This window comes from Arvicanthis niloticus, chromosome X (assembly GCF_011762505.2).
Source record: "Arvicanthis niloticus isolate mArvNil1 chromosome X, mArvNil1.pat.X, whole genome shotgun sequence".
Classification (NCBI taxonomy): Eukaryota; Metazoa; Chordata; class Mammalia; order Rodentia; family Muridae; genus Arvicanthis; species Arvicanthis niloticus.
The window spans coordinates 10,787,391-10,811,781 of record NC_047679.1 but is presented as its reverse complement, the minus strand read 5'-3'; the positions used below and the strand labels follow the sequence as shown (position 1 = coordinate 10,811,781).

The 24,391-nt window shown below is 44.9% G+C and overlaps 2 protein-coding genes and 1 pseudogene across 7 annotated transcripts in view; 2 read left to right on the top strand and 1 right to left on the bottom strand.

Annotated features, from left to right (window-relative positions):
• Positions 1 to 24,391, bottom strand: part of LOC143435525 (uncharacterized) — a 230,881-nt gene that overhangs the window by 188,357 nt on the left and 18,133 nt on the right. For 5 of the 6 annotated variants that reach the window (XR_013105897.1, XM_076918509.1, XM_076918506.1 and 2 more), the window contains one exon: positions 4,934 to 5,024. The gene's annotated coding sequence lies outside the window, so the exon portion shown is untranslated. Of the gene's footprint in view, positions 1 to 4,933; positions 5,025 to 8,594; positions 8,902 to 24,391 lie in introns of those variants that run through there. The other variant, XM_076918508.1, reaches the window with a different exon arrangement.
• On the top strand, positions 1,274 to 5,966 carry LOC117694191 (protein SSX4-like). The gene is made up of 7 exons (XM_034485060.3): positions 1,274 to 1,297; positions 1,889 to 2,080; positions 2,458 to 2,572; positions 2,871 to 2,960; positions 3,841 to 3,890; positions 4,246 to 4,321; positions 5,857 to 5,966. The coding sequence occupies exons 1-7, from the start codon at positions 1,274 to 1,276 to the stop codon at positions 5,964 to 5,966; spliced, it is 657 nt and encodes a 218-aa protein (XP_034340951.3).
• LOC117694195 (small ribosomal subunit protein uS8 pseudogene) lies at positions 21,725 to 22,188 on the top strand (annotated as a pseudogene).

Sequence of the window (24,391 nt, the reverse complement as noted above, 5' to 3'; positions counted from 1 at the left end):
AGCAGGAATTTCTAAATTAGCACAGTAATAGCCCAGCAATTCACACTTTCTCTGCTTAACATGTGCACTCCCTTTTCAGCACAGCATAGCCACATATCCATTTCCTACATCCCTGGAACCCATCCTTTGGGGAGACTAGTAAACCTGTGGCAACCCTCTTACCAATTTCCACTGAACACACCACAACGCCACTCTCACCAATGTCCACTGGACACACCACACCATATCTACACATGATGATGTATCACTGTACCACAAAACGGTGCTCTAACTGCCTTAAGAGGCAGGTACAGGGCAAGTATTTGGGCCTAGGGCTTCTGTGTTACCTTAGCAACCCAGTCATATCCTGTTTCAAAGGGAAAAATTTACAGTAGGTAATGATGTAGACACATGTATTTAAGTTTCAGCAGGTGCCCAGAAATGTCTTTTTATTATAAAGTTTGTCTATCATTTTAAAATCTATTTATTTTCTTAGTTACTTACTTTAACCCCCAACTGCAGTTCCCCCTCCACCCCTCCCCCATGTTCCACCCCCCCTCCCTTCTCCACACATCCACTCCTCCTCTGTTCCTCTTCAGAAAAGGGGAGGCCTCCCATGGATACAACCAGCCTTGGCATATCAAGTTGCAGTAGGACTAGGAGCATCCTCTCTTGAGGCTAGAGGTAACCTAGGAGGAAAGGGTCCCAAAGGCAGGTAACAGAATCAAAGACAGCCCCTGCTCCAGCTGTTAGGAGTCCCACATGAAGTCCAAGCTCAGCTGTTACACGTGTAGAGGGCCTAACTCAGTCCTATACATGCTCCCTGGTTGGTGGTTCAGTCTCCATGAACCCCCATGGGCCAATGTCATTTGATTCTTAAGTTTTCTTCTAGTGTCCTTGATCCCTCTGGCTCCTACAGTCCTCCACTCCTCTTCTGCAGGACTCCCTAAGCTCTGCCCAATGCTTGGCTGTGGGTCTCTGCATCTGTTTCCATCAGCTGCAGGGTGAAGCCTCTCAGTGTCTATTACTTTTTAGTTAAATGAAAGGTTAAAGCATTTGCTTACTAATGAAGGGAAGACTCTGGCAATGTTAAGGAACCTACCCAGAGCTGGAAGAGACTATAGGAAAAGAGCATGGGAGGTGACATATAAGAGAAGTATGATGCTTCAAGATACACCTGTGTGTGCTCATCAAATTTGATTCATTCATATTTCTGTGTCCTTACGAATTCATTTCCATGTGAGTGAAGCTTTATGACCTCTCCTACTATGTTTCTGGTAAAACTAGGGGGTTAATGCAAGAGCCTCTCACATGGAAGGTAAGAACCCTAGTACTAAGCTACAACTTAAGCCCCGATAGAATCTTTGAGACAGGATTTAGTTGTATATTGCTCAGACTGGCCTAGATCTCACTTCATAGCTGACTCAGGCAGGCATTGAACATACGACGACCCTTCTACCTCGGTCTCCCAACTGCCCTGCGTTACAGGCACAAGAAGGGAACTCTGGCTTCTTTTCCTCCCTTACAGACTGTACAATCTGTAGCTACAAACTAAAGGGCACTGTAAAACACTAGCAGCTATGCTTCCTCTCTGCCTGCATTTGGTGCTTGGTGTACCTTCTTCTTCTGAACTCCTCACCACCCATCTTCCAGTGACAACTGTTTCTTTCTTATCTTCTAGGGAATCAGTTTTCACTTTCCTCGCATGAGTGAGAACATGTGCTTGCCTAATTCAATAGCTTTCTCTTTTCTGATAATCTCAATGAACATTTCAGGGCAACTAATCAGGACAGAAGCTTGACCCACTCTCAAAGACTCAAGATACCTTCATATATGTTCCTAGACTCCAACTGGTTCCTAACCACTAACTCTCCCATAGACTTAATAAAGATAATTTTGGGGTGAAAAGGAGCAGAAGAAGATTTCAGGCACTGACTGTTACTATCTATTTGCAACTCCTTCCTTCACGTTTTGTCTTGAGCCTGAAGAAGTCAAGATGATGTCTTTTCAAAATCACAAGGGTCCCACTGACGGGAAAACAGTGAGTTCCTGTGCCAAGATCCCTGTGGATGTGTTTTATGAACCAAAGAATATACGCAAGGTGAGGAGGTCTCCAGGTCGTGGGTGGACAGAAGCAGCTGAGTGACCAAGGACCATTGTAGAATGACTTATCAGAAGGTGGAAATCAGAGGCACTTGAGACAAGGACTACAGTCTCCACTGGGCCTCCTAAGTCTCAGGATTTCTCTCCATGCACAAATGCTATGAGGAGCACAAATGAGCAGCCCTGGGCATCTCTAGTGGCTGGGGAAAAGGCTGTTACTCACATCTCTCGCTCGAGCCTCACGTTTCCCAGGCTTGATTATCTTGATTCTCTGGGTGGACCACTAAGGTCCTCCAAGACAGAGGGCATTCTGGGAGGAATGGCACACACATCTAGCAGAGCAGTTGCCAGAGTTTACGTTTTCTTCTTTTCTAGGCCATCCAGGATATTTCTGCATACTTTTCAGATGAAGAGTGGGGAAAGCTGACCAAATGGCAGAAAAGTGCCTACGTGTATATGAAAAGAAACTACGACCGAATGATGGGCCTAGGTAACAGGAAATCTGGGCTCAGAGCAGCCTGGGGGTCTCCAGTTTGTTTGTTATGCCATATCTTCTTGTTGACACACAGCAGGGCCCTCTCCCATGATCCCTTTCTTTATGGCAAATGTCAAGGGGCTGCCAAACTTGCTGCTTTTTCCTACCCTGTGCACGGCTGACAGCATAGACCATAGGCAATAGGGCTCAGGCCTCTTGTGGGCCTTAAGATCTGTGCTGTACCCCAGACCCTAGCAGGCATTTCCCCTCTTTGTGCTGCCTATTAAACAACAAGCACTTTGCTTCCTTTTAGGGGTCACAGTGAACCAACCAGTTTTCATGCGCTGCAAGGAGCAGGCCAAGCGACCCCTGGTCGAATGTGTTGAAATTCCTGATAGTGAAGGTGAGTGGTTAGGGAGGGCTGTGAAAGACCCCCCTTCTCAGTCAAGATGCCTGGGAAGGTCAAAGGCAGCTCTGCCCTTCTTCAAATCAGCGCTGTGCGGAGAACATTATTGTCTACATTATTCTGGATAGTAAGTAAATGGCCAGTGTGTAACACCTTCAAAGACAGAATGGCCTGTGTCCTACTGGCTTGTGAGGAAAGTCAGTCAGGTTGGACAAGCTCCTCCAAGCATTTTACTTGATCTAAGCTCTGGGTCTGAAATTTATGCACAGTATTTGGGAATAAAGAAGAATTATCATGCTAGGTAGCCCCCAAAAGCACTGAGCCCAATAACCTATCCTTCCTCACACAGGGAACACTGAACTGTTCAAACCATTTCATGTGTTAAGTCAATTGTTTTCATTATTCTATATCGGAAAACTTAGACAGTTCAACATTTTCCTGAAATCAATTTACTACTATGAGGCAGAAAAAATGTACTGGGACAGGGTGAGAGACAGTGATGAGGCTTAGCTGACACCTCCTAAACAATCAGAAGGAGACTTCCAGCCGAGCAGTGGTGGCACAGGCCTCTAATCCCAGCACTTGGGAGGCAGAGGCAGGTGGATTTCTGAGTTCGAGGCCAGCCTGGTCTACAGAGTAGGTTCCAGGACAGCCAGGACTACACAGAGAATCCCTGTCTCTAACCCCCTCCTCACAAAAGAAGGAGACTTCTAGAAGGACACTTGTCATTAGTCAGGTGAAAGAGAACCATGCTCCACCAGCCCCTCCTCCATGAGTGGGCTCACTCTCCACTCTGGCCTTCCCTAAATCAGCAGGATTCGGAGCCTTTGCAATATTTACTAACAAACAAAACCTTCTTATTTGTCACTGTCTGTAGATGAATCCTCTGACAGAGCTTGTGGCGTGACACAGAGAAAACGGATAAAGGCGAGTATCACCTCTTTCTGTCGGAGTGCACCCCGTTTGTCCCTCAGTTCATGTCCACATTGTTGAGGATAGTTTTCTGTTTGGTGGAGGATAAGTACATAAATATATATTTTATACTTAAAGTGAAAATTTTAATGTGAAACTTCACATGCTGTTTCAAATGCCAATTCTAACTATATGGAAAGTCATTGAATCTTTGGGTCTGATTAATTTCGGTGTGTGATGTTTTTATTTATTTGCCAGGTCCTGTCCTCAACATTATCCAGCAAATTAGAACACCCTAAATCAAGTAGCAGAAATGCCCCCTGTCGATTACTATTTGTCAAAATGCCTTATCTCTGATTCTCTTTTAAAGCTGGTGTCAGTGACAATTTGTATTCATGACATCAGAGAAGAACTTGCCTCTGGAAAGCATGGTTTCTACTTAACAGGTTGGCTGCAATCTGATTTTACTCCTTAACATAATGTATTGTTTTTCAATGTGGTATTTATTTAATTCTTTGAGGCTTTTATATAATGTATTTTAAACATATTCATACGTATCCCACCCTTTCATCTAATGAATGTAAAACATCTTTCCTAGTTGTTTTTCTCCCAACACCCATACTTTTTTATTAAAAAAAAACAAACCCAAGCCCAATTTCTGCTCTCTATATACTGTGGGATGTAGAACCATCCACTAGAGTACGGTTGACCTACCAAGGGCCATACTCTTAAAGAAAACTGACTCTCCCCCCATAAAAGCCACCCATTGTTAAGAGCTACTCACAGAGGCTGACAGCATAGACGCTCCTACTCACTCCATGCTAGAGTGCTGGCAGGCTTGACCTTGTGCAGGTCTCATGGGAGCAAAGATGCCTACTGTGTGTTCATGAGTTTAACAACCGTGTCATGTCCCTCAAACATTACATTGTTCTGGTCCTAATGTCTTCTGCCTCTCAAAAATCTCTCCATCCATGCCACCTTCTGCGATGGAACTTGAGCTTGGGAGGAAGGTGTATGACTTTGTTTGATGTTTATCTGGACAATCCATAGACACTTACTTTGTGCAGTCTAACCAGATGGGAGTTTCTGCATTAGCCACCACTCACTATACAAAACAACTTCTCTGATGCTGTCTGAGAGCTCACTTACCTATGGGTAGAGACATATGAATTTAGAAGGCAGTTTATACTACATTCATTTAGCAAAATCATAGTTTCCCTGTGGGGACTGTGCCACCACAAGTTCTTAGTGGGACTTGCAGTACCAGACCTGTGTGTCCTCAATTAGAGCATTTTAATAATTAGAACACTAGTAAGGAGCATTGCCTCAACTGTGCTACATTATTGGCCAAAGAGCAGTTCCACTGGCTCACTCATATGTACTGAAACTACTGAAGTGCAGTCATGTCTTCTTTCGTTTCTGAAGCCCAGGTGATGCTTCTGTTAGTATTCTCTCAGAGTCTGCACATTCTTTCATCCTGACACTCACTCTCCACGTAGGGATCGCCAGCTGGCTTCTGCTCTCTGAAGGGCCCATGCACTTGTCTCACTAGAAACGACAGGGCTTTCATGGTGTACCCCTTCTACTATGATCAACTTTAGGACATATCTATACCTGAGAACTGTCTGCCTCACAGCCCCCAGCCAGAGGAACCCTTAGAGGCACCTGACTTTTTATGGACTGGGGGTTTCCAGAGTTAACTCTGAAATCCATACAATATAAGTGAATGGTCACTGGGTCCTCCTCCTAATGGAGGATGAAATAGGAAATCTATATCAGGGGATGGGGACCAGACAGTACACTGGGTGGATAACCCAAACTGGCCTCTGGTCTGTACTGCTGTATGGCTGACATCTCAATCTCTGTGAGCCAGCAGATGTAAAGGCCCATGGGCTCTTTGGATGGACAAGCCCTGTTCTTTTCTGATGAGAAAAGAGCCTATGTGACCTAGCTCTCACGTACCAACTTCTCCACATTTCAGAATCGGGTACCGTTTACATAAATCCCTGGAAATACAGGCTTCGAGAGAGGAAGAAGAGAGTGAGATATGCAGAGATTAGTGATCCTGAAGAAGATGATGACGATTATTGAATCTGTAAGCAGTCCTCTGACACATCTCGTAATGCCCAGAACACACACATATCTCCCATATTATATTGGACCCTATCCAATCATCCACTTCTAGTCTTTTGGGGGTGCAACACTGAACCAGAAGTAATATGTCATGCTTCCTTTACTCCATTGGTGGGTAGTTTGGAGACCTTCCCTAGCCAGGATGCTATGGGCTTCTAAATACCAGGTTAACACTCAAATTATAGGCCATATCTTCCTCTGGCTAAAGAATTCAAAGACAAGGTGAGGAATCCCCTGTGCTGTAGCAGAGGGTTTGCTTGTGGAGCAGAGGCTCTGAAGCTGGGTGGAAGGAAAGCATGTAGGCTGTGAGGGACAGGAGGAAACAGAGCGGTGAGTAGGTGGTGGCAACTCACTAGCATTTCTCTTCCTTCTCTTTCTAGTCTCAACCACAGAGAGTCGAAATAAGCCCACGGTGGAAGAAGGATGGAGTGGGAATTCGGATCCCAGCTAAATCTTTGAAAGACTAAATATCAGCACTATATATACACATACATATTTATTTATTTATTTATAAAAGTTTACTAGAGTTCTGAGTTAAGCATGTGTCAAGTGTTTGTTCTCTTAGCAATTTTGTAGGATGTGTCAAACACTCTGTTAGGAATCTTCTGACTTGGTGCCAAACATTTCCTATTATTATTGTCACTGTGCTGAGCCCCACTAGGATTGCTCTTTGTGTCCCAGACACTTGTCAAACATAGATCTTGTCATATGGCAAGCATCTGGTCAGCACTAGGGGTAGCACCTGCTAAGCACGCTGTTAGTGTTGTCTTACTGTGTGACCACCACTCTGATAGAATACCAAGGTTTCAAGCAGGCTGGATGGCTCAGTGATAAAGGATCTGTTGCCACACCAGTCGACTTGAGTTCAATCCTGAAGACCTACATGGTGGACAGAGAGAACTGGCTCTCTGACAGTGTCCTCTGATATTCACAATTGAACGCATGTATGTGCACCCACGGGCACACACACACACACACCACATCCATGCAAACATGCACAAAAGAACCCAAAGAATTGGAAATATAATAAGTCTATCAATATTCCATTCAGCAAGGTATATACCTAATGCATATTGCTGTTTGTGTGCCCTGTATTTACCCGAGGCATTATGTGTCAGTCATCCCTGCACTGAGGTACACTCCCCTTGCCTAGGATCGCCAAGCAGGCATCTATTTGTTCATGTTAACATGTGTCTTGCACACACATACACAAGCCATCACTAGGGCCACCTGTTACCTTCCATGCTACACTAGAAATGTGTCTAGATACAACCATCTCATTTCAGTTTTTAGTTTTGTAGGTCCCTGTCTGCACACAGGTGACAAATCCAAATTCTGTGATGTGGGAGAATCTGGCTTTGCTTGACAACACATGGGACCTTCATCTGCCAAAGACCCTGAGGCTCAGTATAGACAGATATTCACTTCTATGAAAATCAAAGTTATTTTTTTACCCTCTAATTTTAGCTTTTTGGGAGTAAGTTGTAATGTCTGATTTTAGGAATGGAAGCCAGGTCCTCCTGCAGGAGAGGCAAGGGCTCTACCACTGAGCTGCACTGACTAGTAGTTACTGCTTCAGTGCTGACAAAATACTGAAAGAAGGAAAGGTCGAAAGATTACTCTGGGCTTCCGGTTTCAGTAGGTTCAGTTGATGGGTGCTTTTCCTACACATGCAGCATACAGGAGAGGGTGTTCCTCCCTTCATCTTGGATTAGGGTGGCCAACAAAGAATATAAGAAGGGTCCAAGGTAAGAAACAGACTCAAGTACATGGTTTTAGTGAGCTAATTCCTCAAAAATTCTTGCCTCCCACATAACTACCAACACCATGTGACATCTCCAACAGATTCACTTGGTGATTAGATGAGAGATCCCACAACGTGCTTACTTTCAGAAATGTCCTCACACATGGGGAAAAGTGGAACTTACTTGTTTTTTTTATTTATTTACTTTCATTTTATGTATTCACCATTGCTGTCTTCAGACACACCAGAAGAGGGCATCAGACCCCATTGCAGGTGGTTGTGAGCCACCATGTGGTTGCTGGGACTTGAACTCAGGACCTCGGAAAGAGCAGTCAGTGCTCTTAGCTGCTGAGCTATCTCTCCAGCCCCAAAAGTGGAACTTTTACTGTTATGTCCTAGAGTTTTCTGAGATACTCAGACTATCAAAATTACCATACACACCGAGTGTCACTTTCAGATGAGTTTTCACTAAATCACCCAGGCCGGCATCAAATTTGCAATTGCCCTCTGTCAACTTCCAAGTAGTCAGGATCATAGCCTCTCCTGGGCTATAATAAATATCTTCTTCTTTTTGTTTATTTTTGTTTACTGAAACATGTTCTAATCATGTATCCCAGGCGATACTGGAACTCACCCAATAGCCCAATTGTGCTATTTGTGCTCCAGCTTCTGGAGTACTGGGCTTACAAGAGTAGACTACCATACATGGTGTGACTGAATACATTTCTAAGTGATCTTATCATTGACCTAGGTCCCTAGAACAGAATTTAGGGAACAACACAGGGACAAGTTTAGGAAGACAATAGAGTCATCACAGGGAAAGTGTTGTGAGCAGTACTTACCAAAACTCACAATAAAGAATGCTTCTCGGGGGCTGGAGAGATAGTTCATGAGTTAAAGCTCAGACTGCTCTTCCAGAGGTCCTGAGTTCAATTCCCAGCAACCACAGGGTGGCTCACAACCATCTGTAATGGGATCTGATGTCCTCTTCTGGTGTGTCTGAAGGCAGCGACGGTGTGCTCACATACATTAAAATGAATAATAATTCTTTTTTAAAAGAATACTTCTCCTTAGCCTGGGATATGGCTCAATAGTGAAGATTGACTAACATTTACAGCAGGCCTCGGGGACAAGGTGCCACTCTAGAAAGATAAGATGCACGGACAGGGATTTAGCATTTTATACAAACATGAATAGAAGATGAAGCAGATACTTAACAGAGCCAAGTCCAAGGTCAGACCCAAATGACAGCAAAGGCAGAAGAGCTTATGGAATAGCAGAATTAAGGCTTATATCTGAAGGACATAGATAGTACAAATAAGACCTAGGGTTCTGGGCCACTACAGACAAGGGACACATAACCTGTGTTGGTATAAGAAAGGTTGTAGTCGGGTCTAGACTTAATTAATGTTCCATGGCTGATGCTATGAGGTGAGCATATGCCCATTTCATATCCCATTTGTATGTAGGAGCCAGAAGGCCCCATGTACCTCTCCTAGGGATGATGGAGGTAATGTGGCTTCCTATGGATATGGCTCTGATGAATGGAACTGTGGAGAGGGAAGAGACAAGAGACCTCTGCCTCAGCACTATGTGAGGATGCAGAGAGGGGTCAGAGGTGCTGATAAAGGGATGTGTTCAATGAAACAAACCAAATGCAGAAAGACAGATGGCCCAGGGATAACTTCAAATGAATAACCATGTTTAAATTTGTGTTCTTGTTTAAGACATGAAACTAGAAAGGGTATCATAAGATGGGTGTTCCAGCTCTGCTCTACCTGGCTTAAGACAAAAGGTTTAAAAAGCCTGGTTACTTACTATGTTATGGCCTGCTCCACTGGGCCTGGCTTCAAACTGCCACTCTGGTCTTCGGGTCAGGGTCTAGAGGGAGAGAGAGTGAGGATGAAGAGAAGAGACTCAAGGAATGGAGACAAGACAGAGGTTCTGATCAAGTCAAGTCTCTGAACAAGTTTCTTTATTTGAAGGGAAATCTAGGGTATTTATACACTTTTGCCACGCCCCTTGTAGGCGGGTGGATATGACATAAGCCTTGGAGGCGTGGCTAGCATGTGGATAGCTGCTTTCTAGCCCCTTTCTGCTAAAGGTCAGCTCCCAACAGATGGGGAGTGGAGTCCTTAGAGAGGTACAAAGAGTAACTCTGTATACAGGGGCCAGGAAAGTAGTAACAGGGACAATCTGGGAGAGAGAAGGAGCCTAGGAAAATGAGGATAGGGAGTGGGACAAAGCGATTGGGACTTGGACTGATTAAACGCCAAGAATATGGGAATATGTCATTATAAACCTATTATTTTGCATGCTGCCTTAACACATCAAGGAAATAGAGTCCTGAGGATGAAATGTGAAGAGAAAATAGTCTACCTTTGAAGCAGAATTAGTAGTCCTCTGTTGCAGGCTGAAAAGTTATATTTAAGGGAAACTGGGATCCATGAATGGAAGTTGGAACCTGGCTATTTTTGTCCCTCCCTAGAAGTGCCCTTACCGTGTCATCTGTGGCACTAACACTCACGGAATGGCCATCAGAACAATCACACATGTCAAGTACTGAAGATCACTCCCAAGGCAAATGACAATAATGGCAGACTAATGCTTCCCAGCTGCAGTAGCATGCTCAGAGGTCTGTGGGATGGACTTTGTGTTCTAGGGTTCTAAAAGTATGTCCTTAACCATTTTGTATTATACTCACACAGAATGGAAGACTACGACCCATAGCTCAACTCATTTATGGATATTTAAAGTTCTTCATGTGTGCCCATAGGAATTAAAATGTATATGATTTGTTCTGAATACATTAGGAATCCCTAGATAATAACTATCTATGAAAATACCAAATACACAATGAATACAACTTATATGATCCAAGTGCCAACTGAGGCATTTGGAAGTTCTGTATCCACGTTATTCAGAATTCAATCTGTGCTTGAACCTGAGTTCTGTTTCCTGGAGGATACTCAGTAGGTACACATCCACCTGGAAAAGACACTGACTATGTGTATGGATGCCAGCCTTAAAGGGTACTGTGCTTGCTGGACTGGCTATCATGGGCTGCTCTTGGAAGGTCCAAATTCACTTAGCCTCTTTATCACATCATTTGGACCAGAGTGTCAGGTCCCAGTGCTGAGCTGTATCCTCAGCTTATGGCTCCCAGTACTGAAGAGACTGTCAGTACAAGGAGATGCAAAGAACAGTTAGTGCATGCTGAGTTGTTTTAAGTGTAGAGCCTGGCAAATTGGGCTCTTTGTTCCTCTCATCTTCAAAGGCTCCGCCCAGATGCTCTTCACCCCTCATTCTTAGAGTGTCTGGACCAGACCTGTCCCACAGAGACTCCTCTTAGAGAATCTGGTCCCAACTCACCAATTTTACCCAGTAGGTACAAATGATGAGCAAAATAGCTTCAGGAAGAATCCTGTAGTCTGACAATGACGAGTTTAGTGTCTCTTGGAATGAGAGAGACTGAACATAATGAATACAGTGGACATATTTCAAGAAACAAAGGAATCCATAGAGCTATTACAGTGTGTGTCAAAAGATGAAATTTATATGTTCCCTGCTCAGTTACATCATCCATAGCTTGCATAAATCTATATATTAGCGGGGTACCTATGTGGATGTACCTACTTCCAAGGCAGAATTTTTGAAGCTCTGGGTTATAGCTGGTATGGCCTGGATAATTCTTTTAGTGAGAAGCTATTTGTGCATTTTAGCATCGTCCCTGAGGTTTAGCAAGTTTAGCAGTGTCCATTAGTTAGTAGCAAATACACAGCATCCCAATTGTGGCAAGAAGGGTCAAATGTCAAGAGGAGATGGTGGTAGCAGTAAACATTATGACTGGGATCAAAACTCTTAATTCATTGATAATGCCAACACACAATCAGGAAAAGGTCCCATGGACTGATTTTGCTGTTTACTTTTGTGTATCTTAGTACACTATAATGACAAATTTGGGTATAAGGCAAAATTTCTTCTAATTATTCATTTTTATGCCCAAAAGTTAATGCTACTATTGAATTTTGTCAAAGGAGTGTCTGATAGCAGTTATTGCAGAGATGGTTTTTTTTTGTTTGTTTGTTTTTCTGGTTTTTTGGGTTTTTTTTGTTTTTTTTTTTGTTTTTTTGTTTTTTCAAGACAGAGTTTCTCTGAGTAGTCCTGGCTGTCCTGGAACTCACTCTGTACACCAGGCTGGCCTTGAAATCAGAAATCCACCTGCCTCTGCCTCCCAAGTGCTGGGCTTAAAGGCATGCACCACCACTGCCTGGCTACTGCAGAGATTCTTAACTGGCCAAAGTGTTGACAATATGTGATTTTAGAATTCACAGCCATAAATCAAGTATGCATATCCCCTCCATGGGCCAGGGAATTCCATGGAAGAAAGTAAAGAAAGAATATAAGAGGCAGGGGAGAGGGTGGAGAGGTGTGGACTCAAGCCTCTAGAACATGACATAGCCTTTTCATGCCTGAAGTCTTAGCAGCTGTTATGACCTCCAGAAGATTGGACCTTCATAATCTGTCACAGAGAGGGGAGAATACTTATGAGCCTCTCTCCCATTCCTGAGCATAGGTAGAAAGCTAATAGTTGCTAGGGAGAGGGGCTTATGAAATCCCACTCCTCCCTAAGAAGGATCTCTAGGTAATTAATGCTTTCAGAGGGTGAGGGAGATTTACCTCTGTGGTGTAGCCACTCCTAAGGTACCCATGATTCTGGTTTTAATCCCTTAGCAACGCTTCTATAGGACACAAATGAAAACAATGTGTTGAACAAATATATCCTGTTGGGAGCTGCAGTGATTCGCCATTCCAAGATGGCGCGGACATCCTGTCCTCCCACTTGTAAACAACTGACTGCGCAGGTGCAAAAGGCAACAGGCACGCCAAATTCACTGCCCATCCCGGGGCATAATATGGGGTGATGAGTGAACAGCCAATCAGAAGTGAACACGCCACTCTAGGGTATATATAGCAGTGCCTTTCCCGGGCTTGGGGTCTTTTCTGCTTTTGCTGTTACAAGAAGTAAATCCTCGTCTGTAGTTATACCTGATTACTGTCTCCGTGTCCTTTTTCGCGGGCGAAGGGGACACAAAAGAGGTGCGCGCAACATCTGGTGCCGTGAACCAGGGAATTTCAAGGCGCCACAGAAGACCCCCCAAGTTTTGGGGCGGGTTAAAAGACTACAGGATTCGAGGTACATCTCTGGAAGATATGCTTGGGGTGGAAACCTTCGTTGTGAGCGAATATTCACCCACTGCCGCTGTTGCAGTATTTGGCCTCTTGCTCGTGTGGTTTTCACTTTTAGCCTACTTGTGTTGTGAGGATCCAGCCCAAAGCACAGCTAGGAGGGCAAGTCAAGAGGTTTCAAAAGAGGTCCACTCCAGGCTATCAGAACCAGAGCGTGTTAGCTGGCATCAGGCCAAAGAGCTTGGCAAGGAGAAGCAGGCAAGAAATCCTGGACAACAGAGGCAGGCCAAGGAGCTTGGTTATAGGAAAGAGTATTCAAGAGGAATAGAGGCCACTGCAGGGCTTATTAAAGTTAAGGAACCTTCACCGGCTGGTGAAGAGAGACTGGAGTTCGGGGGGAGCCCCCTGTACCCCCATTAAGGAGCCTGCTTCCATAAACCTTAGCAGCTCCGAGGAAGACCTAATGCAAGGAGAGGAAGAGAGCCTGGGGCAGGAAGCAGCCGCCTCTACAAAGGGTAGCCATTCTGGGATAAGAATAAGAAAGACCTTGAATCCCTCTGCCCAGTCCTTGCCTCCGGCTTATGCCCCGGGCAGTGCCTCTAATTCATTTCTCAGCCCCGGAGATCAGAGGCAGCTACAGCTTGCATTTCCGGTCTTTGAAGCAGCAGAAGGTGTCTGTGTTCATGCCCCAGTAGAGTATAGGCAGATCAAAGAATTAGCTGAGGCAGTACGTGCATATGGAATTGGGGCTAATTTTACTATATCCCAAGTGGAGAGACTAAGTACAGCTGCTATGATGCCAGGAGACTGGCAGGACACAGTGAAGGCGGTACTTAACAATATGGGCCAATACCTAGAGTGGAAGGCCTTGTGGCATGAGGCATTGCAAGCACAAGCCAGGATTAACACAAATACTGAGGGACAACAATTATGGACTTTTGACATGCTGGCGGGAGTTGGCATACACGCGAACGACCAGACCACTCATCCCGGGCAGGTCTACGCACAGAGAGCATCAGCTGCAATAAAGGCATGGAAGTCTCTCCCTAGGAAGGAAGGCAGTAACCTTTATTTGTCCAAGATAATTCAGACATCTAATGAGTCTTTCTCTGACTTTGTGGCCCGAATGACCGAGGCAGCTGGCAGTATCTTTGGGGAACCAGAGCAGGCGATGCCATTGATAGAACAGATGATCTTTGAAAATGCCACAGCTGAATGCCGTGCAGCCATTGCTCCTCGGAGAGCCAAGGGGCTACAAGATTGGTTAAGAGTCTGCCGTGGCTTGGGAGGTCCCCTTACTAATGCCAGACTCACAGCGGCTAATCTAGAAATGGCTGCAGTCTTTCTTAAGGGTCAGAATCGTGGAAAATTCCCTTCAAAACATATGGCCCGATGCTATGCCTGTGGGAAGGCAGGACATATGAAGAAAGAGTGCCCAAATAATCATATACCATCAAAGCTGTGCACTAGGTGTGGAAAGGGCTACCATCTGGCTCGGGATTGCCGCTCTGTTAGAGATATAAGAGGTCAGATCCTCCCTCCAAATCCCTCAGCCATTAAGGAAGAAAATTTTTCAAAAAACGGATATATGGGCCCAAGATCCCAGGGCCCCAAAAGATATGGGACACTCCTGAACACTCAGGGGACTCTTTTTGCTGCAGAGCCACAAGGGGTTCCGCAGGAGTGGACCTCCGCTCCACCTCCCGAGTCTTACTAATGCCACACATGGGGGTGCAGCCGATCCCGGTTGATTATAGAGGCCCCCTGCCAGAGAGAAGTGTCGGCCTTATTTTAGGCTGCTCCTCTCTTACTTTAAAAGGACTCGTGGTACACCCTGGTGTAATAGATCAGGATTATACCGGAGAACTTCAAGTTCTCTGTTCTAGCCCACAAGGTGTATTCTCCATCTCCCCTGGGGACAGGATTGCTCAATTGGTTGTCCTTCCAAGCTTACATGATTGTTTTCCATCCACCGAGAAGCTTAGAGGTGCTCAAGGGCTTGGTTCCTCAGGAACTGACTTCGCTCATCTGGTGGTTGACTTTAAAACTAGACCCACCTTACAGTTAGCAATAGAGGGGAAGAACTTTACTGGAATTCTGGACTCAGGAGCGGATAAAAGTATTATTTCTTCTAATTGGTGGCCTAAGGCATGGCCTGTAAAAAGATCGTCCCACTCCCTACAAGGATTGGGATACGAGGCCAGTCCCGCAGTCAGTTCTCACTCGTTGACTTGGCAGGCATCAGAGGGTCAAACAGGAAGTTTTATACCTTATGTGCTTCCTCTCCCTGTCAATCTCTGGGGAAGAGATATTTTACAAGGCCTAGGGCTAGTTCTGACTAGTGAATACTCCCCACAAGCTATAAACATTATGAAGAGCATGGGATTTAAAGAAGGGAAAGGTCTTGGCAGGAACGAAGAAGGAAGGTTAGATCCTGTCTCACAAGAATCAAACACAGGAAGACAAGGCCTGGGTTTTTCCTAGTTGCCACTGAGGGTTCTATGCCCATAACCTGGCTCACAGAGGAGGCCGTGTGGGTTCCTCAGTGGCCCCTATCCTCTGAAAATTTGGAAGCTGCTACAAAACTAATTAAAGAACAAGTGCAGCTTGGTCATTTAGAACCTTCTACCTCTCCCTGGAATACACCCATATTTGTCATTAAAAAGAAATCCGGAAAGTGGAGGCTTTTACATGATTTAAGAGCCGTCAATGCACAGATGCGACTATTTGGCTCTGTGCAACGAGGCTTGCCTTTACTCTCTGCCTTGCCTAAGCAGTGGAAAATTATAATTATAGATATTAAAGATTGTTTTTTCTCTATTCCTTTGTGTCCACAAGATAGACCAAGATTTGCATTTACACTACCTACTATTAATCATTTTGAACCTGATAAAAGATATCAGTGGAAAGTTCTGCCTCAGGGCATGGCCAACAGCCCCACTATATGTCAGCTGTATGTACAAATGGCCCTCGAGCCAATTAAGAAACAATTTCCCTCTCTGCTGCTGGCCCATTACACAGATGACATTATTACGTGTCATAAGGATTTAATTACTTTACAGACCTCATACCCCTTATTATTAAACACCTTGGAACAGTGGGGTCTACATGTTGCTACTGAGAAAGTTCAATTTTCAGAAATTGGTTCCTTTTTAGGGACAGTTATCTATCCAGAAAAGATAATTCCTCAGAAATTGGAGATTCGTAGAGACCATTTACATACTTTGAATGATTTTCAGAAATTATTAGGTGATATAAATTGGTTAAGACCATTTTTTAAAATTCCCTCGGCTGAGCTGAAACCTTTATTTGATATTTTGGAAGGGGATGCTCATATTTCCTCACCGAGGGCCTTAACACCAGCTGCGAGCCGTGCTCTGCAAGTAGTAGAAAACGCTTTACAAGATGCCCAGTTGAAATGCATAGATGAAACCAAAACTTTTGACTTATGTGTTTTTAAAACTAGACACTTACCAACTGCTGTATTATGGCAGTAGGGGCCCTTGTTATGGGTTCATCCCAATGCTTCTCCCGCAAAGATTATTGAAAGGTATCTAGATGCAGTTGCTCAACTTGCCCTTCGTGGAGTAAAAGCAGCCATTACTCATTTTGGAAGGGAGCCTAAGGTTTTGATAGTGCCTTATACTGCCCATCAAGTCCAAATATTAACGGCGACCTCTGATGTTTGGGCAGTGCTGGTTACTTCCTTCAATGGTCAAATAGATAATCATTATCCTAAGCATCCCATCTTACAATTTGCCTTAACTCAAGCTATCATATTTCCACATATTGTGTCTCAGGAGCCACTCCCAGATGGAATGGTAGTCTATACGGATGGGTCAAAAACAGGAGTGGGTGCCTATGTGGTTAATGATAAGGTTACATCCAAACAATATCATGAAACCTCACCTCAAATTGTGGAATGCTTAGTGGTGTCAGAGGTTCTGGAAATCTTTCCAGGTCCCTTAAATATTGTTTCAGATTCCTTCTATGTGGTTAATGCAGTAAAAGCATTAGAAGTTGCTGGGTTAATTAAGACATCTAGCAGACTTGTAGAAGTTTTTCAAAAGATTCAGCTTACCCTGGCTAAGCGAAGATTCCCTGTCTTTATAACTCATATTAGGGCTCACTCAGGCTTACCGGGACCTATGTCCCATGGAAATGACCTGGCAGATCGAGCCACAAAGTTGATTGCAATTGCCCTTTCGCCAAAATTGGATTTGGCTAAAGCCTTTCACAAAAGGTTTCATGTGACAGCTGAGACATTACGATGTCGATTTAACATCTCTAGAAGGGAGGCCAGAGATATCGTGACTCAATGCCAAAACTGCTGTCAATTCCTACCTGTACCCCATACCGGAATTAACCCTCAGGGAATCAGGCCATTACAAATCTGGCAAATGGATGTTACTCACATCTCATCCTTTGGCAAATTACAATATTTGCATGTCTCTATTGATACCTGTTCTGCAGTAATGTTCGCCTCTCCATTGACCGGAGAAAAGGTGGCCCATGTTATTCAACATTGCCTCGAGGCTTGGAGTGCCTGGGGAAAGCCTAAAATCCTTAAAACTGACAATGGACCAGCCTACACTTCTCAAAAATTTCAACAATTTTGTCGCCATATGGAGGTGACACACCTGACGGGTCTTCCTTACAACCCTCAGGGACAGGGCATCATTGAGCGTGCTCATCGTACCCTTAAAACTTATTTGATAAAACAAAAAGGAGAAGTTGAGGAAGCTCTGCCCACGGTGCCACAAGCTACTGTTTCTCTGGCACTTTTTACCCTCAACTTTTTGAATTTGGACAGTCAGGGCAATACAGCGGCTGATCGCCATTGCCTGGAACCAACTAGGCCAAAAGAAATGATAAAATGGAAAGATGTTTTGACTGGTCAATGGAAAGGCCCGGATCCTATTTTAATAAGATCCCGGGGAGCGGTTTGTGTTTTTCCACAGGAAGAAGACAATCCATTTTGGCTGCCAGAACGACTGACGCGGCGACTCGCGGTTCCTGAAAATGACCCCCCCCCCCGAAGGATTCATCTGCAGACGCTCTCAGTTCGCATTTGGACTCTCCTAAATCGGGTTCCAAGGAAGTGGACTAGGGAGCTGGACCAGATGCAGTAGCAATTGCAGATCCGGATTTCGAGCCTTGATGGAACTCGAGTGGACCCTGTTACCCCTGGCGATTTTACTTCTTGGCCTACCTCTGCCTTTTCCTTCTTTCTTTCTCTCTTTCTTAAAGGGTGGGAATAGGCCTGCTTGGTGCAGCCCTATGTTGTGGATTAGTGTTCATGATGGTTGGTCTGTAAGCTCAGAGCCCAACAAAAACGTGACAAGGTCGCTATCGCCCAAGCACTAGTAGTCTTGGAGCAAGCATCTCCCCCTGAAATTTGGCTATCTAGGCCAAGAAAGTAGCTGATGACTGAGACCCTCAGTCGATGCACCCCAAGGGTTCAGCCCATTGTACTAGGTCGATGAGAGGTCTAAGTCCAGCCAGCCATTGCCTGAATAACTGATACCTGAATATTTAGAGGTGTTTGCGAGTGGGTACTCTACAGGGAATGTTCCACCAGTGTGGATAGATTTCCCGAAAGTATGCCTGATTGCACAAAGGTTTGATGTCAAGAAACCTCCCCTGGTGGCGCCCCAGGGTGGAGGTTCCCTTTCCCCGACAAAAGGCATTGAGATGGGTATGGGAAGTAAACCCATTACAATATCTCATTTTGCACAGGGGATCAGGCCTCTGCTTTCCCTTACTGAGTTGGTGCCGTGCTTGATAGGCAATAGGCTGTTCCATCTTAAATATATAGATAGGGGGAGATGTTGGAAGCCGCAGTGATTCGCCATTCCAAGATGGCCCAGACATCCTGTCCTCCCACTTGTAAACAACTGACTGCGCAGGTGCAAAAGGGAAAAGGCGCTCCAAAGTCACTGCCCATCCCAGGGCGTAATATGGGGTGATGAGTGAACAGCCAATCAGAAGTGAACACGCCACTCTAGGGTATATATAGCAGTACCTTTCCCGGGCTTGGGGTCATTTCCGCTTTTGCTGTTACAAGAAGTAAATCCTCGTCTGTAGTGATACCCGATTACTGCCTCCATGTCCTTTTTTTGCGGGCGAAGGGGACACAAAAGAGGTGCGCGCAACATCATCCTGAAGATAGAAGAGACTCTACCTGGGTGTGATGGTTTGTATATTCTCGGCACAAGGAGTGGCACTATCAGAATGTGTGGCCCTGTTGAAGTAGCTGTGGCCCTGTTGGAGTAGGTGTGTCACTGTGGGTGTGGGCTTTAAGACCCCCATCCTAGTGGCCTGGAAAGCAGTATTCTGCTAGCAGCCCTCAGATGAAGTTGTAGACCTTTCACCTCCTCCTGCACCATCCCTGCCTGCATGCTGCCATGCTCCTGCCTGGATGATAATGGACTGAACCTCTGAACCTGCAAGGCAGCCCCAATTAAATGTTGTCCTTTATAAGACTTGCCTTGGTCATGGTGTCTGCTCACAGCAGTAAAACTCTAAGAACGAAGTTCCTGGGACTGGGGTATTGCTGTGATAGGTCTGAAAATGGTTTTGTCTGGAAGAATGTGGATTTTGGGACTTTGGATTTGGAAAGCAGTAGAATGCTTTAAGTGGGGCTTAATGGGCTATACTAGTGGCAATATGGAAGACTTTGTTACTGAGAGTGATTTGAACTGTGCTGGCATGACCCAAGACAGATCAGTGGAGAAGAATTTCAGAATGTGGCCTAGAGACTGTTTTTGTGGTATTTTGGTGAAGAATGTTGCTGCTTTTTGCCATTGTCCGAAGACTCTGCCCTGAAGTTTAGGTGAAGAGATTTAGATTAATTGCTTTGAAACAGGAAGTCTCAAAACAGCCTGGTGTAAATTCTGTTGTGTGCTTACTAAAGTTCTGTCTTAGGAAGAGCATTTTAAAGAAAAGGAGCAAGTTGAGAAAGGAAAGATACAAAATATACGGTTCAAGAGTTCAATTAAAGGGACAGGAAGTAGAACAGAGCTGAATCCCATGTTCTAGATGTCAGATTAAGAGAATGGGACTTTGAGGCAAGATCCTACCCAGCTAAATTTACATCCAGGCATGGTGGTACACACTTTTAATCCCAGGGGATAAAGACAAGCAGATCTCTGAGTTCAAGGCTAGGCTGGGACAGAGCAAGTTCTAGGTGAAGAACAGCTTAAGTCCAGGTGCAGTGGTGCATGCCTTTAGTCTCAGGAGACAGGCATGCAGATCTCTGAGTTCAAGGTCAATCTACAGAGCAAGATGCAGGACAGCCAAGCTTAGGCAGTGAAGGAGTTGGGACAGATGAATTTAAGTGTACAAAGCTCAAAAATAAAAGTGGCTTTTAGCTGTCTTAGTGTTCTGCTATTGTGAAGAGACACCGTGACCAAGGCAACTCTTATAAAGGCAAACACTGACTTGGGGCTGGCATACAATTTCAGAAGTTTAATTCATTGTCATCATGGCAGGGAGCATGGTGGGACACAGGCAGATATAGCAGCTGGAGAAGGACCTGAGAATTCTACATCTTGATCCATAGGCAGAGAGGAGAGGGAGTGGCAGGGGGAGAGGGAGGGGCAGGGGGAGAGGGAGAGGGAATAGGGAGTAGGGAGAAGGAGGTAGAGAGAGGGGGAGAGGGAGAGGTAGGTAAGGAGAAAAAGAGAGGGGGTAGGGGTAGGGGGAGAGGGAGGAGGATAGGGAGAGATAATAGGGAATAGGGAGAAAGAGGGAGAGGGAGAGGGAGGGGGAGGGGGAGGGGGAGAGAGACGGACTGAGACTGCTGAACACTGAACCTGCCTTGAATTTTTGAAACCCTAAAGTCCACCCCCAGTGACATCTACTCTAACAAGGTCACACCACTTAATCCCTCTCTTGTAGTCGAGGAGCATCCCAGCCTATGAACGTACAGGGACCATTCCCATTCAAACCAGTGACAAAGCAAGGAATCCAGAATCAGCTAAGGAAGGGAACTTGGTTCCATGGAACAGTAGCATGATTCTAGCCAAATTGCAAGGCAAGCTTCCTGCTAAGGCCAATAGCTAGAGAACCCATGTAGTGCCATGACCCTTAAAGATGTTAAGTAATGACTAGACTAGACTAGACTAGACTAGAGCTATTGCAGCTTTTGCAGAAGAAGAAGCAATTCTTCACGATAACTTTTTGTAGCTTTTTTCTTTTGGTATTCTGTAGGTTCTTCTGTCTCCTTTTCTTACAAACATCAGCCCCCACCCCCACCCCTGTTTCCAGGCCGGCCCCTTCCAAAGTCTCTCAATCGCTCCTCCCTCAGTTCCCCAACAGTGTGCTGTAACAGTCCCTTCGCCCACTTTTCCAATAGTAGCAGCTCCAAACTATAACCAGTGTTCTGGCCTCTCTGCTCAGCTCAGCTTCTCCTGCTCACTTGTCACCAACTGTCCTCTCACTCTCTTAGCCCAATTCTCTTCCCACTGTCTCCTAACAATATGGCTTCTCCTGGCTCACCTGGCTCCTCTTTTCACTCTGCTCCATCTCTTCTGCATCAGTTGTGTTCCCTTCTCTGGATCTACTCACTCTTCTTTCTTCCTGCACCAACTGTCTTCTCTGACCCTGTTTTCTGACCATACTCTTCTGCCACTTGGACCCTACTTCCCCTCTGTCAACCTCTGGTGGCCTTTTATATCCTCTCCTGTTCCCAGAATTCCAAGAGGCACTGAAGGTTATAGGTTCAATCAGTTTTCTTAAAGAGCCAGACACAGGTGCGTTTGCCCCTCCTACTCTCTTTCTGCCATCTTCCCTCACCGTCACCACGGTGAGAATGAATGTTCTGGCGGATGCTCTCAAGAGCATCAATAACGCCGAAAAGCGGGGCAAACGCCAGGTCCTCATCAGGCTGTGTTCTAAAGTCATCCTTCAGTTCTTAAATGTGTTGTTGAAGCATGGTTACATTGGTGAATTCGAGATCATTGATGACCACAGAGCTGGGAAGATAGTCGTGAACCTCACGGGCAGGTTGAACAAGTGTGGAGTTATCAGCCCTAGATTTGATGTTCAACTCAAAGACCTAGAAAAATGGCAGAACAATCTGCTCCCATCACGCCAGTTTGGTTTCACTGTGTTGACAACCTCTGCTGGCATCATGGACCATGAAGAGGCAAGACGAAAACATACCGGAGGGAAAATCCTGGGATTCTTTTTTTAAATGTAAAGCATAAATAAAAAGCCTTCATGGACTGTGAAAAAAAAAAAGAGCCAGACACACAAAATAAATCACATTACACTTTTTAAAAACTGCATGCATGTATATGATGTGAGTTTGCAAATGTGTGACCAAGACTTTTGTGGGTGTGATTGCATTTGTATGTGGGTCTAGGTAGAGTCCAGATGTTGAAGTCCAGTGTATTCCTTGGTCTCTTTCTATCTCATATTCTGAGTCCTCTACAACTGAAGCCAGAACTCACTGACTTGGCTAGTTACCTAGATGTCGATATTGCAGTTCTTTGTGTCTGTTTGGAGGACTGGGATTACAGTCAGGCTACCACACGTACCCAACACATATGTAGGTTCAAAACTGGAGAGTCACAAGATAATGAGAGTGTAAGATTGGGGCATGAGAAAGAACCGATTTAAGTTTGGTAAAAGGAGACTTTTGTCAAAAAATGTAGGTAATAAAGACACTAAGAGGAGCAAATTAAATGTGCAATGAAGGAGAATTCTTTCAGGTTGCAAACTAGAAATAGGAGTTTAGTATTGGCTACTGGTTCTGTGGTGGCTAGTCTTGGTTGTCAACTTGACTACTTCTAGAATCAGCTAAAATCCAGGCTGCCAGGTACTCCTGGGAGGGATCTGGATGAAGGGATGTATTGTAACCCTCCTCTGAAGAGGTGGCAAAGAGCCTTCAGGGCTTCAGGGAGGGGACCAGCAGGGTGTCTTCTACTCCCCTCTTTTTTATCTTCCTTCTCCCACTTCCTCCATCTGGCCTCCCCTCCCAGATTCTCCAGTCAGATCACCATTCTAAACAGTTTGTTAATTTGTCTGGGCAGCTGAGGCAGCTGTGGGAGCCACAGCAGACAGAGAACACAGGGGACTCAGGCAGCTGGGCCCTCAGCAGGGCTGTTGTGGGTGATTGCTGGAGTCTTTATCCTCCAGGGACAGTTTCATTGTTCCAAAAGATGGTGATGTTTCAGAGGACTGAAACTCTCGTGTGGTGGTGTCTCTGGAGGCTAAAGTGCAGGTGCCAAGTGGTTCTAACTTGCTGGGTTCAGTTTGTCTCAGGGGCACCTCTGCAGGTTCTGCCTGGTTCTATTCAGCACCTAGAGGGCAGACATGAGTCCCTGACCTTGTTCTCTGCATTGTCCAGAGCCTTTCTGTGCTGGTTGTGAGGTGACTGCAAATAAGAACGTGTCCAGCAGGGGGCACAATATGCACGGATGTTCTCCAGGAACACAGTCTTGGCTGGGAAAGAGAGCTAGACTCCAGGTTCTCAAAATATTGTTTTCCTGTGCATTCCTAAGTACTCCTTGCCTTGGAAAACAATACAAAATTAAAGATTTTTCTTATTTTTACCTTTTTTTCACAACGAAGTCAACTTTACTCAGAGGCAAAAAATTTGGTGGCCGTGTTTTTGTCTTTGGTTTAGTTACTGTTCTATTACTATAAGACACACCATGACCAAGACAACACGTATAAAAGACAGCATTTAATTGGAGGCCAATTCAGAGGGTTAGTCCATTACCACTGTGGGAAGGTATATTGCTAAAGCAGTAGCTGAGAGTGTTCTAGCCTGATCCACAGGCTGCCTGAGTTTTGTAAGTGTTGTCTTGGTCAGGGTGTCTCTTCATAGTAATAGAACTGTAACTAAGACAAAGACAGGAAAGAGCAAGATAGTGGGCTTGGTGTGGGCACCTGAACTCTCAAAGCCTACTCCCAGTGGCACACTTTCCTCAACAAGGCCATACTTCCTAATCTTTCTGATATAGTGCCACACCCTGGTGATCAAGTATTCAAGAAATTAAAGACTTTCCAGAACTGATTGACAATGAATACACGAGCTGGAGAGATGGCTCAGTGGTTAACAGCACTGGCTGCTCTTCCAGAAGTCCTGAGACCAATTCCTAGCAACCACATGGTGGCTCACAATCATTTGTAATGGGGTCTGATGCCCTCTTTTGATGTGCCTGAAGACAGCAACAGTGTACGTAAAATAAGTAAATAAATCTTAAAAAAAAGAAAGTGAATATACAACATACCCAAACATATGGGATACAATGAAGGCAGTTCTAAAGGGGAAGTTCATAGCATTAAATGTTTATGTAAAAAGCATGGAGAGATCTCATACTAGGAACTTAAATGCACAACTGAAAAGTCTAGAACAAAAAGAGAAAATTGCACCTGAAGGAGTACATGGCAAGAAATAATCAAACTCAGTGCTTGTGATGGTTTGCATATGCTT